The 18,792-nt window shown below is 52.4% G+C and overlaps 1 protein-coding gene across 2 annotated transcripts in view; it reads left to right on the top strand.

The window, feature by feature from the left end:
* The first annotated feature begins 14,221 nt into the window (after nucleotides 1-14,221).
* The window catches only part of ATRN (attractin), a 154,894-nt gene continuing 150,323 nt past the window's right edge, over nucleotides 14,222-18,792 (top strand). The window contains exon 1 of one of the 2 annotated variants that reach the window (XM_077933721.1): nucleotides 14,222-14,912. In XM_077933721.1, the coding sequence (XP_077789847.1) occupies nucleotides 14,659-14,912 (254 nt within the window). In that variant the 5' untranslated portion in view covers nucleotides 14,222-14,658. The remainder of the gene's footprint in view (nucleotides 14,913-18,792) is intronic. The other variant, XM_077933720.1, reaches the window with a different exon arrangement.

Raw genomic sequence — 18,792 nt, 5'->3', positions numbered from 1 at the left:
TCAGTTTTCAAAAAGGTTCTCTCCGCCACTGCTTATTCTCCATTCACAACATTCGTGAGTGACCCATTTCGGGCCAGAAGCGATCAGGTGCAGGGCGTACCTTGGCCAAAATAACCTTGTGAGCTAAATAGGGATGCTAAAGAGGTCTGTGGGCCAGAGGTTTCCCACTGTGGCTAAAAGTCATTCGCAGCATTAGATCTGTGGAAGAAGAATGCATGTGTCTCTATCTTCCTATATACATAGAAATGTAAGCTGTCGTCACCCTCTGCAATCGCAGATGCTCCGGCGAGCTGTTAATGGAAGGAGGGTAAGATGCTGCAAAGATTTAGCAAACTGCTGCAGGGAACACCTACGCCCTCTGTGAAATGCACCTGCAGTGAAGTTTAACAGGGGTGGAGGGGAGGTGCCTCCCCCTTTAAAAAGGGGTAAGTCTTGGGCTGGGAGGGGAAGGCTGTGGGGGGACAGGGTGGGGCAAGATTTGGGGGACAGGTGAGGGCGTGGGTGGGTTGTAAAGGGGAAGGAGGTTGGGGCACACACAAACACACACACACACACACACACACACACACACACACACAGGTGCCTGCCACTGTCTTGACTTGTCTGTCCTGGTAATTCAGGTCAACAGGACCAGTGGCACCAGTGCAACTATTTCCAAGGGTTCTGGGCCTCTGTAAAAGAGGCATGGTTTTCCCAGTAGTGATGTATGGAAGTGAAAGCTGGACAATAAAGAAGGCTGATCGCCGAAGAACTGATTGATGCTTTTGAATTCTGGTCCTGGAGGAGATTCTTGAGAGTCCCATGGACTGCAAGAAGATCAAACCTCTCCATTCTGAAGGAAATCAGCCCTGAGTGCTCACTGGAAGGACAGATCCTGAAGCTGAGACTCCAATACTTTGGCCACCTCATGAGAAGAGAAGACTCCCTGGACAAGACCCTGATGTTGGGAAAGATGGAGGGCACAAGGAGAAGGGGACGACAGAGGATGAGATGGTGGGACAGTGTCCTCAAAGCTACCAGCATGAGTTTGACCAAACTGCGGGAGGCAGTGGAAGACAGGAGTGCCTGGCGTGCTCTGGTCCAGGGGGTCACGAAGAGTCGGACACGACTAAACGACTAAACAACAACAAAAAAGGAGGCAACCGCCATCGCCCAACTGTTCTAATATAAACTAGCTGCCCACAATGGTGGCTGCATATTGCCCCAACTCTCCTGCTGAACCTGTACAGCCTTGTTAAAAGCTGTATAAAGCAGTGGGTGGCACAAACTCAAGTCCCTGCGACAACCCTTTGCTTATCATCTGTCTCTATAAATCAAATCAGAAACGGTTTAGCGAGGGCGAGAAATGCATCGCTTGAGGTTGCTAGCTTAGGGGCACAGCTATCTGAGAGCCTGCTGGCTGCAAGCCACTGGCAGAGAATCGAGCCTGGGCAAGTCTTTAAGGATGAACAGCTTTTTAATTCCCTCGGGGGATTTGGGTGTTTGTGTTTTGCAATGTGTGCAGACACACTGCGGCCTTCCCCCAGGAGGCTGAGAACTGGCCACAAAACAAACAAAGCAGGCCAGCTTTGCCCTTCAGACAGCTTTTGATCTGGCGAAGCTAAAATAGGTGGGCCAAAATGCTGCCTTCTTCCCTCACCCCAATTCATCCCCAGTGAGAATCTGGAGCAGGTGGCGATGGAGGATACTCTCAGAATACGATATGATAATCTTTATTGTCATTGTCCCATACAGAACAACGAAATTGAAAAAATCTACATCAGACAAAAACCAACAAGCCTGCTATTACAACTATCCCAGCATGGTTAGCCCCCTAAAAACTCTGATACCCCATAATTAAATACAATATACTCCCATAGAGACTACCTTAAAGGTAAAGGTAAAGGGACCCCTGACCATTAGGTGCAGTCGTGGCCGACTCTGGGGCTGCGGTGCTCATCTCGCTTTATTGACCGAGGGAGCCGGTGTACAGCTTCCGGGTCATGTGGCCAGCAGGACTAAGCTGCTTCTGGCGAACCAGAGCAGCGCACAGAAACACCGTTTACCTTCCCGCTGGAGCGGTACCTATTTATCTACTTGCACTTTGACGTGCTTTCGAACTGCTAGGGTTGGCAGGAGCAGGGACCGAGCAAAGGGAGCTCACCCCGTCACGGGGATTTGAACTGCCGACCTTCTGATCGGCAAATCCTAGGCTCTGTGGTTTAACCCACGGTGCCACCTGTGTCCCTTCAGAGACTACCTTACACTGCGTTTAAAACCAAAATTGCATTTAAATAGAAACTGTTTCTCAGGCGGCAGATTTTCAGAACTTTGGGAGGTGGTTGCCTTGCCTTCAAGTACGAGGTGGCCAAATAAATGAGAAGGACCCTGATTAAGCGGAGTGTAAAATTAGAATGAAATTAGTAGGGAAAAGTGGGGCTGTTGAGGGAAAAGCACAGATATAAAACAAAAACAGAGAAAAAGAGGGAAGATTAACCACAAATACTGCCCTTGCTAAAGCACTGTTTTCCTAGAGATCCACTTGATTACTCTTATAACTCAATCAGTAGAGTACGAGACTCCTAATTTAAAGTTTTGATAATATAAATGTTTTAAGTCTTTTTTTTATCAATTCAGCATATTTTCTTTTAATTGTCAAATAATTCTGTGTACATTGCGGCAGCCTTTGGCTATGTGCAATAAAACTGACTGACTGAGACTCTTAATTTCAGGGTTGTGGGTTCGAGACCCTGCAATGAAGGGGTTTGGACTAGATGACCCTTGGGTTCCTCCCAACTCCATAATTCTGTGAGTCTTAGATTGTCTTCCTTGTAAATTACATTTAAAGGCAATAAAAAATTCATGGAGGAGAGGGCTATCCATGGCTATGTTGTGCACAATGCATCTGAATACTGCAGGAGCGAAGAGGGCTCTTTTATTCAGGCTCTGCTTTAAGGCTTCTTACAGGCATCTGGTTGGCTGCTGTGAGAACAGGATGCTGGACTCTTCTTATATTCTTAATAATAATAATAATAATAATAATAATAATAATAATAATTTTTTATTTATATCCCGCCCTCCCCAGCCGAAGCCTGGCTCAGAGCGGCTAACAACAATAAAAGTAACAAAGTTTACATAAAATCACAATCAATTGATTGAAATGCATTCTAAAATCAATTCAAAATCGAATTAATGGCAACCATTGGGCTAGAGGATTACCACAGGAGGAGGTCAGACTGCGCCTTGGCCAAAGGCCTGGTGGAAGAGCTCTGTCTTGCAGGCCCTGCGGAAAGATGTCAAGTCCCACAGGGCCCTAGTCTCTCGGGATAGAGGGTTCCACAAAGTCGGGGCCACAGCCGAAAAAGCCCTGGCTCTAGTTGAGGCCAGCCTAACCTCCCTGTGGCCCGGGACCTCCAAGATGTTTTTATTTGAAGACTGTAAGGTCCTCCAAGGGACATACCAGGAGAGGCAGTCCTGTAGGTACGTGCCCTGCATTTTGTGTTTCACACGCTGCAGCTGGTTAAGTTTGAACTTTCAACAGCATACAACGGGATAATTATGTTTCTTCTTCTTCTGGTATATCTTTAACCGAACAAACAGCCTCTTTACTTTCAGATCCGTGCTGTTACACAGCAACGCACCGGACAGAGGAGTTTTCAGCAAACGCCAGAAGGGGAGCAGAGTCATGCATTCTCCTCTGCGTGGAAAACAGAGGTGTGACTGGGGTGGAGGGGAGAAACCCGTTTTCATGTGTAAACTCTTGGAGAGGGTGTGGTTTGGATTTCCCCCAGAGCCAAGTCAAAGTCCCTTCTGCACAACAATGTTTTTGTGGAGGCAAAGAGCACCTTGCCACAGGCTGGTTTACATATGGCCATTTCCTGTTCTTTCTTCCCTGGAAGTCTGCAAAATAAATTAACCCCCCCCCCCCTGTGGAGAAACTCTTGGCTCTGGGGGTTTCAATTATTCACTTGATATTTTGCCGAACATCCTTGGGGACACCTTGGAGAAAAAAGTGTGAAGCCAACTTCTCCTCCACCTCTTCTGGTTCTAGGAGACAAGAGGGAAAGGGAGCCTGTCGCAACAGGAGGGGGAGACACCTGTTCCTCTTCACCAGCCTTACCCCTCTTGGCTTCCTTCTTCTCCTGCTTCAGCTTCTGCCTTTAATTCTGGACTGCCCTCTGCCACAGACTCTCCCCGCTCACTAAGCCCTGTTACCTCGTCAGCTTCCGATACCCCCTCTTCCCAGTCTTCTGTGTGGTGTAGTGGTTAAGAGCAGTGAACTCGTAATCTGGTGAACCAGGTTCGCTTCCCCGCTTCTCCACATGCAGCTGCTGGGTGACCTTGGGCCAGTCACACTTCTCAGCAGTATCTCAGCCTCACTCACCTCACAGAGTGTTTGTTGTGGGGGAGGAAGGGAAAGGAGAATGTTAGCCGCTTTGAGACTCCTTAGGATAGTGATAAAGCGGGATATCAAATCCAAACTCTTCTTCTTCTTCCTGTGACCACTCTTCGTCATCCAACCAGCATTCCCCGGGCTCTGAGCCTTCTTCCCCTTGGGGGTTCCCCAGCTGGTTCCCCCCACACACCATTTATCTGCATCCAAACAGTCCATGACACCAAGCTCGTGCTTTCTTGGAACCCATCTCAAGGTGGTTTCCTGTTTTGCTTCCTCAGTTGGACTATTTTTGTTGGTTCCTCCAGCTGGAACGAGCCGCCCAGGAACTTCTGTTTCTCTTGATTTACTTGAGTGCCAGGGGCCTTCATCCACCCTGCAGGATCCCTCTGAAATGTGTGGCATGTGAAACTTCAGAAGAGTAGTAAAGCAGCTTCAACATGCCATACTGTGCTGGTCCCAGGGGGGATAAGGTACTATTACCGTAGGCCAAGATCAACAGGGAGCCGGGCGAGGTAGCAGGAACGATGGTAGGGCAGAAGCAGGAAGCCAGGCGAGGAACAGGAACACTGGTAGGGCAGAAGCAGGAGTCCAGGCGAGGAACAGGAACACTGGTAAGGCAGAAGCAGGAATCCAGGCGAGGAACAGGAACACCGGAGAGTCAGAAACAGGAAGCCGGGCGAGGAACAGGCACACTGGGAGTGCCGAACAAGGACTGGGTAAAACAGGTACTCCACAACGACGTTGCTCCCGCAACCTGGGACCGGGCTGCCTGACCTTTATCTTCTTCTAAGGCCGGGGGCGGTCCCGGCCCCCAGAAGCCCCGCCTCTCTTGGCCTTAAGGCGAGCACTCCTCCTGGGAGACACCAGTTCCCTTCGCCTCTCTGCCCTAAGCCTCTGCAGATCAGGAGAGGCCGAAGGGTTACTGGGCCCCGGGGGAGGCTCACCTGTAGCCACTGAGTCTTCCAGCACCTCTGGGGCCTGAATGATTTCACCTGGTGCCTGCTCTTGAGTTTCCTCAGCATCTAGGCCTTGCCCCAGTTCAGCCGGCCCTGGAGGCGGGGACTCCTGTGCCGGCTGGGATTCCTCCGGATCGCTCTCAGACTCGGAATCCCAGGCCATCACACCATCCCCCCTCCCAGGCCCCCCCCTCACTTGAGGGTCCGGACCCGGCTTGCTGGGGTACGCTGCATGAAACTCCCGGATGCAGGCAGGTGCGTGGACGTTGACCGCTGGTTCCCAGGAACGGTCCTCTGGCCCATACCCCTTCCAGTCAATGAGATACTGCAGCCTTCCCCTGCGGTATCGGGAGTCCAGAATGCGTTCCACCTCGTACTCAGGCTCTCCCTGCACCAAAACTGGCTGCGGTCGGGGACGGTCCGGGTGGAACTCGTCGGGTGGGGCCACCGGACTCAGAAGGGACCTATGGAATACCGGGTGAACCTTCAGGTTTGCTGGCAACCGGAGACGGAATGCCACAGGCGAGACCTGGTCCACGATAGGGAACGGGCCGGTGAACCGGGCGTCCAGCTTCCGCGAAGGTCGAGAAGGGTGGAGGTGGCGAGTGGAAAGCCATACCAAGTCACCGATGTGAAGTTCCGGCCCCACCTGGCGGTGGCGGTCGGCCTGGACCTTGTACGCCTCCTTGGCCTGGCGCAGCTGCTCCATCAACAGCTGTTGCTGGGACTGGAGCTCCTGAAGCCACTCTGTCACCGCAGGGACCGCAGATGCCGGCAGCACATCCGGAAACAACCGTGGATGAAGGCCATAACTGGCTTGGAACGGGGTCTGCTGGGTGGACGCATTCACCGCGTTGTTATAAGCGAACTCCGCCAATGCTAGGTGGTCGACCCAGTCGTCCTGCTGGTAGCTGCAGTAACACCGGAGGTACTGTTCCAGCACCGCGTTCGCCCGTTCCGTCTGGCCATCAGTCTGTGGGTGGTAAGCAGATGAGAGACAGACCTCTGTTCCGAGGGCCTGGTGCAAAGCACGCCAAAACCGGGACGTGAACTGAACGCCGCGGTCGGACACTACACGCTCAGGTAGGCCATGCAGGCGGAAGACATGCTGAAGGTACAGCTGCGCGGTTTCCTTAGCTGAGGGTATGGATGGGCAGGGGGCACAGTGCACCATCTTCGTGAAGTGGTCGGAGAAAACTAGAAGGCAGGTGCAGCCACGAGACGGGGGTAACTCCACTACAAAGTCTAGAGAAACTGTGTGCCAAGGACGTGGTGGAACTGGCAACGGCTGAAGAAGGCCGGGGGGTCGCCCGGTAGGCCCCTTGGCCCGCCTGCAGACGTCACAACCAGCGACGTAGCGAGCCACGTCAGCCTTCAAACGGGGCCACCAAAACTCACGGCTTACCAGATGGGTGGTCCGATACCGCCCAAAGTGCCCCGCCGCTGGAGCGTCATGGGTCATCCGGAGAACCTCAGCCCGCAGCGGCCCTGGTGGGATGTACAGGCGCCCGTGGTGCAGCAGAAGACCCTGATGCGAGACCAGCCCTGGATACTGAGGGCATGATCCTTCGGCCAGTTCCCGGAGTCGTTCCTGGGCCCAAGCGTCGACCCGCTGCTGTTCCCGCACCCGAGCCTGCAGTGGCTCAACCTCCTGGGTGGCCAGGAATGCAGCTGGTGGTAGGATCGTGGTGGGTGCTGCTTGCTGAACCGTGTCTGCGTTGTCTTCAGGTTTCCGGGACAGGGCATCCGCCTTCTGGTTTTGGGAGCTAGGGATGTAGCGGATCCGGAACTGGAACCGGGAAAAGAACAACGCCCACCGGATCTGCCTTTGGTTCAGCTTGCGGGTGGTCTGGAGGTATTCCAGGTTCCGGTGGTCGGTTCTCACCTCCACCGGGTGTCTTGCTCCTTCAAGATGGTGGCGCCAAACCTCAAAGGCCACCTTGATGGCCAGTAGTTCCCGCTCCCACACGGTATAGTTACGCTCCGCTGGAAGGAGCTGGCGGGAATAGAAGGCGCAGGGTAAGAGTGGCGCTTCCGGTTCGTGCTGCTGAGACAAGACGGCACCGAGAGCCGTACTGGAGGCGTCAGTCTCTACCACAAAGGGTCGAGAAGGATCCGGATGTTGCAAGATTGGCGCTCTCTGGAAACAGGCCTTCAACCCTTGAAATGCCTCCTCCGCCTCCTTGTCCCAGGAAAATGGCGTCTTGGGGCGCAGAAGCCGGGTCAACGGGGTGGTGCGGTGAGCATAATCCGCAATGAAGGTCCGGTAATAGTTGGCAAACCCCAGGAAACGCTGTAGGTCCTTGCGGTTCCGAGGTGCCGCCCATTCTCGAACCGCTGCCACCTTCCCAGGATCCATCTGCACCCCACCTGGTGAGAGTCGATGACCCAGGAAGTCCACTGACTGCTGATGGAACTCGCACTTGCTGAGCTTTGCATACAGACGATGCTCGCGCAAGCGCTGCAGCACGGTCCGGACATGGCCCTCGTGGCACGCCGGGTCACGGGAGTAAACCAGAATGTCATCCAAGTACACCACCACGTACTTGTCTAGCAAGTCCTGGAACACGTGGTTGATGTACCGTTGGAACACAGCAGGCGCGTTGCACAAACCAAAGGGCATAACCAGGTATTCGAACTGTCCGTACCGGGTCCCGAATGCTGTCTTCCACTCATCCCCGGCGCGGATCCGAATCAAATTGTAGGCTCCCCGGAGGTCTAGCTTGGTGAACACCTGCGCCCCTTGCACCCGCTCCAGTAACTCCGAAATAAGGGGCAAGGGGTACCGGTCCGGGATGGTAATTTTGTTCAGGGCCCGGTAATCATGGCAAAGGCGGAGCTCCCCACATTTCTTTTTAACAAAGAGCACTGGCGCAGCAGTGGGCGAGGTAGAAGGTCTAATGAACCCACGCTCCAGGTTCTTGCGCAAGAAGTCCTGCAAAGCCTCGCGCTCTGGCTCTGTTAACGAGTATAAGCGACTCACCGGTAGAGGCGCTCCGGGCTGGAGGTCTATGCCGCAGTCAAAGGACCGATGCGGCGGCAGCTGGTCTGCCCCCCGTTCCTCGAACACGTCGTGATAGTCCCGGTACTCAGCGGGGAGCGTTGCAGCAGCCTCCTCAGTGGGCGCAGCTGCTAGCATCTCAGTCTCAGCAGGAGAACTGGGGTCTGGGAAGTGTACAGTCCGTTTGACCCAGTCAATCTGCACATTGTGAGCCTCTAGCCAGTCCATCCCAAGCACCAGGGGGAACCGGGGCATGGAGGCAATATCCAGAGTTCGCATCTCACGGTGCTGCTGGAGGCACAGGACCAGGGGCTGGGTCTCTTGAGTGACGGCGCCCGAACGCAGTGGCCGTCCGTCGATTGCCTCCACCTGTACCGGTTCTGGCTTGTTCCGAAGTGGCACCCGATGCTGGGCAGCAAAAGCAGCGTCCATATAAGAGCGGGTTGCCCCTGAATCCACCAGAGCATGGGTAAGAATCCATGGCCCTCCTGGAGGGTATAGATGTACCGGAACCATAAGGTGTTGTAATTCAATTGGTGCGGCCCCGTTCTGTGCTGTTTGGGACCCCAGGTAGCCAGGGCCATCAGCTACTGGGGGTTGGCGGTTTCTCAGGACAGGACCGTGCATAGTGTCCGCTTCCGCCACAATAGAGACATAGATTCCCCTCCCGACGCCGCGACTTCTCTGCGGGGGAGAGGCGTGGCCGCACTGCCCCAAGCTGCATGGGTTCCTCCAATGACTCAGCTGGGCCTGTGGGGCTGCTGGTAGACACTGGGGCCGAGAACTGGAGGTGCCGGCGGCCCCGAGCCTGACGCCGGTCCTCTAGCCGATCGTCTATCTGTAGACTCCGCTGAATAAGGGCGTCTAGCGTGGTGGGGCGTTCCATTGTGGCCAGCTGGTCCAGTATCTCATCTGAAAGCCCCTCGAGATACTGGTCCCGAAGAGCAGAGTCGTTCCAGGTCAAGTCCTGTGCCAGCAGCCGGAATTCTGTGGTGTATGCGGCCACCGTGGACTTGCCCTGTCTCAACTGCCGAATCGCCCGGTTGGCTTGACTCCCCTTCTGAGGGTTGCCGAACGCGGCCTCCAACAGATTGCAAAACCCCCCGTAGTCTGCCAGCAAGGGGGAGTCTTGCCTGAGCAGCGGCAACGCCCACTTGGCCGCCTGGTCCTTTAACAAACTAATCAAAAAATGCACCTTGGTGCGGTCGTCAGGGAAGTTCCGGGCGCGCCCCTGAATATACAGCTTGGCCTGGGCAAGGAACATGGGAAAGCTGGCCGGAGCCCCATCAAATTTCTCAGGCAAGGCTACTGGGTACTTGCCAGAAGCCGGGGCGTCGGCCCCAGGAGCTGGTAGGGCGTCCAAACGCTGCTGTAGTGCCGTAACCACGTTACTGAGCTGCTGCACGGTGTGCCTCAAGGCCTGGTTCTCCTGGGCTATTGCCAACAATGTAGCCGCTTGGTCAGCCATGGCCTCTGACTCTTCCCGAACGCACCCCAACAAAGAGGGAGTGCGGGTGGGGCGGGAGCAAACTGTGCTGGTCCCAGGGGGGATAAGGTACTATTACCGTAGGCCAAGATCAACAGGGAGCCGGGCGAGGTAGCAGGAACGATGGTAGGGCAGAAGCAGGAAGCCAGGCGAGGAACAGGAACACTGGTAGGGCAGAAGCAGGAGTCCAGGCGAGGAACAGGAACACTGGTAAGGCAGAAGCAGGAATCCAGGCGAGGAACAGGAACACCGGAGAGTCAGAAACAGGAAGCCGGGCGAGGAACAGGCACACTGGGAGTGCCGAACAAGGACTGGGTAAAACAGGTACTCCACAACGACGTTGCTCCCGCAACCTGGGACCGGGCTGCCTGACCTTTATCTTCTTCTAAGGCCGGGGGCGGTCCCGGCCCCCAGAAGCCCCGCCTCTCTTGGCCTTAAGGCGAGCACTCCTCCTGGGAGACACCAGTTCCCTTCGCCTCTCTGCCCTAAGCCTCTGCAGATCAGGAGAGGCCGAAGGGTTACTGGGCCCCGGGGGAGGCTCACCTGTAGCCACTGAGTCTTCCAGCACCTCTGGGGCCTGAATGATTTCACCTGGTGCCTGCTCTTGAGTTTCCTCAGCATCTAGGCCTTGCCCCAGTTCAGCCGGCCCTGGAGGCGGGGACTCCTGTGCCGGCTGGGATTCCTCCGGATCGCTCTCAGACTCGGAATCCCAGGCCATCACACATACACTCTCCTCCAAAAGACCTGTGTGCAGATTCTTAAAGCATCTGCCTTTTTCTTCTTCTTCTTCCATGCAAGGCTCCTTGCAGCTGTTTGGCAATACTACAGAATTGGCTTCCCTGGAGAGCAGGTTATTTCTATACAAACAAAGCCCTTGGGTCTCTGTTGTGCAGAGATGCTGCCTCATTATAATGTAAAAGGGGCCAGGGGACAGTCACGTTTTTTCCCCTTTTGTATAATAATTCTCTTGGGTTTAATTCAAAATTCAGTGAAGAGTTTCTCCCCCCCGCCCACTCCAGTTGCCTTTGTTCTCTCCATGTCTTGGTTGCAGCACAAGAACGACGATGGAGCTGTTTTAAAAAGTGTTGCGCAGTTAAGAGGGGAAAAAGCAGAGTGGCTCCTTCCAGATTTCCTTGGAGAAAAAGAGCTGCTTCTCTTTGGGTGGATTAATTGGGTCAATTTTAATCTGTAAAGGTTTGCTTCATTGGTCTGCTAGCTAAACCTTAATCTGTAAATGATTCCAGATAGAGAGAATTGGAAGGCCACCTTCAGCATCAAGAATTGAGGTAACTACCTCATACCCTCCAACATTTATCTGATGAAAACAGGGACATTTTATTCAATTTCTTCTTCTTCTTCTTCTTCTTCTTCTTCTTCTTCTTCTTCTTCTTCTTCTTCTTCTTCTCCACCTATCTGACTGAGTCACCCCAGCCACTTTGGGCAGCTTCCAACATATAAAAACATAGTGAAACATTAAAGATTAAGAAACTCATCAATACAGGTCTGCTTTCAGATGTCTTCTAAAGGTTGGTTTGGGGGTTGCATAACCCTCCAACATTTCTCCAATGAAAATAGGGACATCCTAAGGAAAAGTAATGGGACACGGGTGGCGCTGTGGGTTAAACCACAGAGCCTAGGACTTGCCAATCAGAAGGTCGGTGGTTCGAATCCCCGTGACGGGGTGAGCTCCTGTTGTTTGGTCCCTGCTCCTGCCAACCTAGCAGCTCGAAAGCACATCAAAGTGCAAGTAGATAAATAGGTACCGCTCCGGCGGGAAGGTAAACGGCGTTTCCGTGCGCTGCTCTGGTTCACCAGAAGCGGCTTAGTCATGCTGGCCACATGACCCAGAAGCTGTACGCCGGGTCCCTCGGCCAGTAAAGCGAGATGAGCGCTGCAACCCCAGAGTCGTTCGCGACTGAACCTAATGGTCAGGGGTCCCTTTACCTTTACCTAAGGAAAAGTAGGACATTCTAGGATGAAACCAGAAACTGGGAAGGCTTCTGTAAATCTGGGACTGTCCCTGGAAAATAGGGACTGCTACCTCCCAGTTTAATATCAGAATGCAGCTACTGTGCTCTCGTATTTAAAAGGCAGCCCTCCCCCAATTGATTAACACAAAAAGTTTACATCAGAACTGTCCTTTGCTGGGGGTGGGATACACCGATTGAATGCATCTGAAATCTGGAAAGAACACCTCACCGCCCCATCTGATTGCAGCCTAATTCTTTGCAATATCAAGGCCTCATCAAACTTTAATCTGCCTCCTCCTCCGTTATGTATAGCTGTGATTTATTTGGGTTCTGTAAGAACAGTTCTAGGACAGACACAGGTATATCCATCGCATATGCAATCCGAAACAGAATTCCGTCCAACATGCCAGGTTTTATTCAGCTTAATCTGGGCTGCTGGGAATTTGAACAGATGCCTTGGCAACGGGCTAAGCAAGCGAAAGTTCCCCTGGTTGAATCTTGTCCTTTTATACTGGAATAATTCCGAAAGCACCCCTATAGGTGAAATGGTTTGGTTGGAATTATCCCGACAGCGTGTCAGGTTTTACTTGATCCTTTCGCTCAGCCATTACCTACGCCGGGGGTAGGAAAGGAGCAGGTGGTGTTGAGAGAAAACAATTATCTGCGAGAATTGCTGGCAAATCCAGGCCCAGGGAGCTGAAATAGCACACAGGCCAGGAAGGAAGATGCCAGCACACAGATGGAGTTGGCCAGATCATGACAGCGCTCCCAGAATGGGAGGCGGCAGGTAGGCGAAGTGACTTTTAAAAAAAGGAAAAATAAAAGAGCAGTGTTGGCCAACGTGGACCAAAACCACACCGCACACCAGGAAGATTAAAATCCTGCATGATGAACATGCCAACCACGCACCCCAAATGTGGGTATTAGTATCATCGATGCTTGTTTGCCACAGCACCTGCGTGGGAAACCTTTTTCAGTCTGCCTTCGCTTCAGGGCAACCTTGGAGCGGGCACAGGCCAGAGGTGAGTGGTACCAGAGGCAAAATGGATGGAGCGACAAATGTAAATATTACCTTTGTTCACCAACACCCCCTCGCACACCCCTCTCCAAGAGGCATTATCAGAGTTCAAGGACATATTCCAGCTAGGCCAAAGCACTTGTTGCTGTTGTTGGAGTTTAATTTAGCCCCCCCCCCCACTTGTTTGCTAAGTGAGGGAAATATAATGGTGCAATGCAGTCACATTGAACTTACTTTATTGAGCAGATAACTTTCCCTGCTATGTATTTACTCGTTCTAAAAAAACCCAATTTAAATTATTATTATTATTATTATTATTATTATTATTATTATTATTATCATCATCATCAGAGCCCATCAGGCCCAAGGGAGCCTCTCTCATCCTGCACGCTGTTCTTGCAGAGGCCAATCCGATGCTGATGCAAAGCCCAGAAGAAGGGCCGGAGTGCAACAGCACTGATGCCATCATAACATTGGTTGAGACTTTTTGGTTGAGATTGGTTGAGACTCGGAAACTACAACTAATCCAGAATGCGGCAGCTAGACTGGTGACTGGGGGCGGCCGCCGAGACCATATAACACCGGTCTTGAAAGACCTACATTGGCTCCCAGTACGTTTCCGAGCACAATTCAAAGTGTTGGTGCTGACCTTTAAAGCCCTAAACGGCCTCGGTCCAGTGTACCTGAAGGAGCATCTCCATCCCTATCGTTCTGCCCGGACACTGAGGTCCAGTGCTGAGGGCCTTCTGGCGGTTCCCTCGCTGCAAGAAGCCAAGTTACAGGGAACCAGGCAGAGGGCCTTCTCGGTAGTGGCGCCCGCCCTGTGGAATGCCCTTCCAGCAGATTGCAAAGCGATAAACAACTACCTGACATTCAGAAGACATCTTAAGGCAGCCCTGTTCAGGGAAGTTTTTAACGTGTGATATTTTACTGTATTTTTGGTTTCTATGGAAGCCGCCCAGAGTGGCTGGGGAGGCCCAGCCAGATGGGCAGGGTATACATAATAAATTATTATTATTATTATTATTATTATTATTATTATTATTATTAGGTGCTGCAAGATTCTCTCCCCCTGCAACAGACTAACACACCTGCGCCTCTGGAAATTAAAGCAATAGCACAGGTTCATTGCACCTGCAGACCTGCTGCAGGTGGGCGAGGAAGGGTGGCTTCACCTGTTGAACTTCTGCCTCCCGCGACGGCCACTTGAACGACAGCCGAGAGAAAGCAAGAGGGCGGGGCCTCGGACTTGTCAGGTGGGCGGTGCCAAACCTGACGGAGAGCAGCCTCCTCCCCGTTTTGAAGGGGCTGATGGGAGATGTAGTCCGAAAAGTAGCTGCCGGCGACCTGATTGGGCGAGCCTGCTCTCTATCAAATTCGGCACCGCCCACCTGCGTCCAGCCCTAAGCCCCACCCCCTCTCCCCGCTTAGGCGGTTGCCTGGATACCATCCGCCCGCCTCTCTACGACAGAGAAGAACTCTATGGTCTCTCTTTATCCTCGCTCTCCCCCCTCGTCAGGGGCTCCGCTCGGCGCCGACGTCATCGGGAGCGGACACCGGCGGGAGGGGGCGACGCTCCGTCGCTTCCTCCTCCTCCTCCCCCTCAGAACGGTTGTGTGAGGAGGAGAGCGAGCGCCAGGCCGGCCGCCGCCGCGCTAAGGTTGAGCCTCGCGGGCTTCCGTCGCTCCAGGGAGGAGGAGGAGGAGGCCGCTCCGCAGCAGCAGCAGCCGCCGCCGCAGCCCTCGCCGGCCACCGTCCGCCCGCGCGAAGCTTCTCGGCGGAGCCTCTCTCTGCCGCCCGCCCCCTCCCCGGGCTCCGTTCTCCTCACTGCCGTCCCTTTTCCCCTCAGGCGATGGAGCGGCGGGGCCGCAGGCGGCGCGGCGGCCTCCTCGCCCTCGCCCCAGCCTGGCTGGCCGCCCTCCTGCTCCTCCTGCTGGGTCCGGCGGCCGGAGCCGGGGTGGGAGCCGGAGCCGGAGCGGCCGCCGAGGCGAAGGAGTGCGACAAGCCGTGCGCCAACGGAGGGCGCTGCCAGCCCAGCACCGGCCAGTGCGAGTGCCCGCCGGGATGGGTCGGCGACCAGTGCCAGCACTGCGGGGGCCGCTTCCGGTGGGTGAGGGGGCGCCGGGGGAAGCGGGGGGGGGGTCGGGGTCTCTTCGGCCGGGGCGCTGAGCACCATCCCTGGGGCAGCCTCGGCCTGACCTGCCTCACAGGGTTGGTGTGAGGGTCGGAGGGGCGGGGAGGTGTGTGCAAATGCTGCGCCTCTCATGGCCTGCTGGCGCCAACCCGCCTTGACATTACCTTCCACAAATCCTGTTCAATTCTGCATAAGATTTCACCCGCAGTCCTACACACACCTTCAGGTTGGACGCAGGTTGGAGTTGTTTCTGGGTGAACGTGCCTCTTCTCTACGTCCTGGGTCAAGTCACCCAGTGACTCGGTCTAGTAGAGAAGCAAATAATACTTTTATTCGCCTGGCTGAAATAATAAGCCTCGGGCATATAGGTACTACTGTAGTTGCCCCCCTCCTCCAAATATGCACATTTGTTGTTGGCTAAACAGCGAAATCTTTCGTAAGTGCTAGTGAGCTCATATCTGGGGAAATACATAATGACGAAAAAAGCATTAGGCATGTGTTGGGGGTTGTTGTTGTTGTATAATTATTTATATCCTGACTTTACCCCTGACAGGGACTTGAGGCAGCTTATATATAAAGTAAGAACTGCTAAAAACAGAGAAGAACAGTTTTTGTGGGTGACAGAGACCAGGGTGGGTGTGAGGGTTCCCCGCATGTTACAAATTGCTAGGGAGCAAAGGCCTGTGCAATATATAGATAGGACACTCTCCCCTTACTCCCCATTAAGTTCTGCTCTCTGATGTCTAAATGTGAGGAATTTAGGCCAGGATTGACTAACCCCTGTCCTGGGCAGGGGCTGATGTGGCCCCCTAACCACATTTTATTCTCTTGACTTCCCCCTAGACACCACTGATTTCAGCAGTGGGTACAAAAATAAATTTAAGAAATAATGATGGCACTGGGTGGTTTGAACTCTCTGTGCTCAGCCCTGTGCCCTGATAGGGACACAGATGTCCTCCCCCTTAGTCATCGGACCAATCATTTTATGAATGAGGAATAAGTCTGAAAACCCCCTTCCTTCAGAACAGTTGAGGGAGGGGTGTGGTGCTGCTTTGTGCTTGTAGGTGTGTATGTTTTGCAGGTATACCTGCAGGAGAGTGGGTGGTTACACCCAACACTGGCATTCGGCCCCCGGAAGGTTGGCCAAGGGTGAATGTGGCCCTCAGGCCCAGAAAAGCCACCCCTGCTGTAGGTTGCTAGAGATAAAAAAGAAAAGAAAAAGTAGGAGAATGGATCTTTGGGGTTTTTAGTATGATTTTAAAATGACTTGGGAATGAGCACATGTGAAAATTGCATTCAAAATACATGATGAAAGTAAGTGCTGATGCCTTGGCTGTTTGTGCAGAAGACCAGGAAATGTTCTGGTTCAGATCTCGCCCCTCCTATGAACTTGTCTGGTGACCTTAGCTCTCATCCTCCCTCTCTTAAATCAGTGTTTCCCAACCGGTGTTCCGCGGCACACTACTGTGCCGTGAGACATCGGGTGGTGTGCCGTGGGAGGGAGGCGGGCGAGAGGCGGCGGCGGCGAGGATCCGGCGGGGGTGGGGGGAGCGGGGGCCGTCGTGCGCAACCGAACTCACTTGGCGCGCTGCCGGCTTGTCCTCCTTCAACCCGGGTCGGGCCAGGCCTGCTCACGTCCCCGGATCCCCTAGCAGCAGCCGCACGCTCTCCAAAAGCGCAACGCTGCGCGCAACCGCTCGGCCAGCTGGTGCTCTGCGACTCCGCCCTTTCCCCTCCCAGCGCCGGAGGGTTCGCGCGACCGCAGCTGTTCCCTTTCGCAGCGCGCGGGAAACAATTCCAGGCCGATTGCCTTGTGCCGAAAAGCACCGCCTCTCCTTCCAGCTCAGGCCCGGGCCGCCGGCTCCCCGAATGACGTCACGGGGGCGGGGCTTTAATGGTGGTGTGCCGCGAGATTTTTTTCCGGTAAACAGGTGTGCCGTTGCCCAAAAACGTTTGGGAAACACTGTCTTAAATAACATGGGGCTAATACTCACCTCATCTTGCAGGGTAATTACAAAGATTGCAAGGCAACGTCAAGGAGGTGCTTTGAATGCTTTCTATAAATGCTTAGTGTCATCTATGACCAGGAAAACTGAACCAGAGTTTTTCTGCTCGTAGGTGACACTAAGCATTTATAGAAAGCATTCCAGAGTAATGGTTAAAAGGTGTGGAAACTGTGAGAAGAGAGATGATTTAAAGTACTGTATATACTGTATTAAGGAATTGCTTTAATAACATAACCCATCTGGACTGCTCAAACTGCCTCATGTATGTTATCTCAGTAATTCTTATAATAACCCTGAGTAGGCCAGTATTATTACTGTCACATTACAGACGAGAGTTAGTGGCAGAGAGAAAAAAGGTGCTTTCATGCATGCAGGCATTCCTTTGCTGTGGTGAGACTTGGTTTGTGGACTTTCCAGTGGCTGAGATGTTTAGCCAACATACTGCTCTAGTCCTTAAGTTGGTGACAGTTATGGCTTGGTGATTTTCATGGTGGTGTGGGAAGCGATGTCACAGGGGAGATATCAGGAGAAAACTCGGGCTGAGCTCTCTCCACATAGACCAGTGAGGATTGTGATAATAGCAACAACAAATATTTGAATGTGAAGCTTTGCTGTAACACTAAGATTGCAGTCCTGTACCCACTTACTGGGCACTAAGTCCCACTGAATGTGCATAGGATTACACTGTCACAAAGGAAATCCTGCCTGGGTTCCCTGAGCAGCTTGATGAACAGAGGCAGGGATGTGTGGTCTCGCAGGAGCTCTCCTCTCCCAGTTGGCTTTGTAAGATCATGTGGAGGAGTGTACAAAGAAGACAAGGATGGAAGCCAGATCGGTGGGCCTGAGTTACTAAGCTGGGGGAAGTCTTTCTGAGGGTGCAGCATTGCCACTGAAAGGTCTGCCAGTTCCTACACATTTTTAAAAGGGAAGTGTGGAAAAGAGGCAAGCAGTGGTTGGTCTCTGTGTATTTGTGTTGTCGCTGTGTGAAACCATGGCATTTGGTCTTGCTGGTGAGGGCAGAAGGTAACAATTTTGCAAAGACAAGTTCCACAGAATTAACTGTGTGTGCTGCTGCAGACTAAGAGTAATGTGCCATCTTAAAGATGGACATATTTATTATGGCACATAAGCTTTCATAGACTACAGAAGCTGTGCCACAATAATTTTGTTAGCTTTGCTGCATAGCTTTGCTCTTGTTTCTTGCTTATAGAAGTATGTGCATTTGTGTGCATGCACATTCAGATGCATAGTTGGGACTGCAGAATGGATTTGATTTAAATCAAATCTATTTAAATCACAATTTAAATCACGATTTAAATCACTAGTCAGTAAGACTTGATTTAAATCATTTTTTTACAGAAAGAATCATTCTTGCTGGTATAATCGTAATATTTACAGCCAGACGAAGGTTTCATTTTTGGAATAATAAAGTTTCAGAGTAGTTTTTACAGTTATATCAAAAATTACTGATTTGGTTATACTATTAGATATGCATAGACAGATAATTATGGAATTACTGTGAGGTTTAATAAGTTAACTGTTTATATTTGGACAACTTTTCTGCTGTACTTTTTTGGAAGGAGAAAAATAATCATTTCCTTAATAACAATTTAAACAATTTATTTAACTAAAACAATAACGTTATAGTATATACAGTGCTTTTATTCTAAAAAAAAGTTTTAGGAGTACTCTCATTTTGACTCAAGAAAATTACCATTTTATAGTTCAAATCGGGAAAAATACAGTAAATGGACAAAAGTACAAAGATTCAGAAAATGTTTAGGGGTATGTGTACCCCTGCGTCCGCCCCAGCAAAAAGCACTGAGAATATATATCCACATTTCTT

Source organism: Podarcis muralis, chromosome 9, assembly GCF_964188315.1.
Source record: "Podarcis muralis chromosome 9, rPodMur119.hap1.1, whole genome shotgun sequence".
NCBI lineage: Eukaryota > Metazoa > Chordata > Lepidosauria > Squamata > Lacertidae > Podarcis > Podarcis muralis.
Note: the sequence above shows the minus strand (reverse complement) of the source record. Positions and strands in the feature narration are given on the sequence as shown.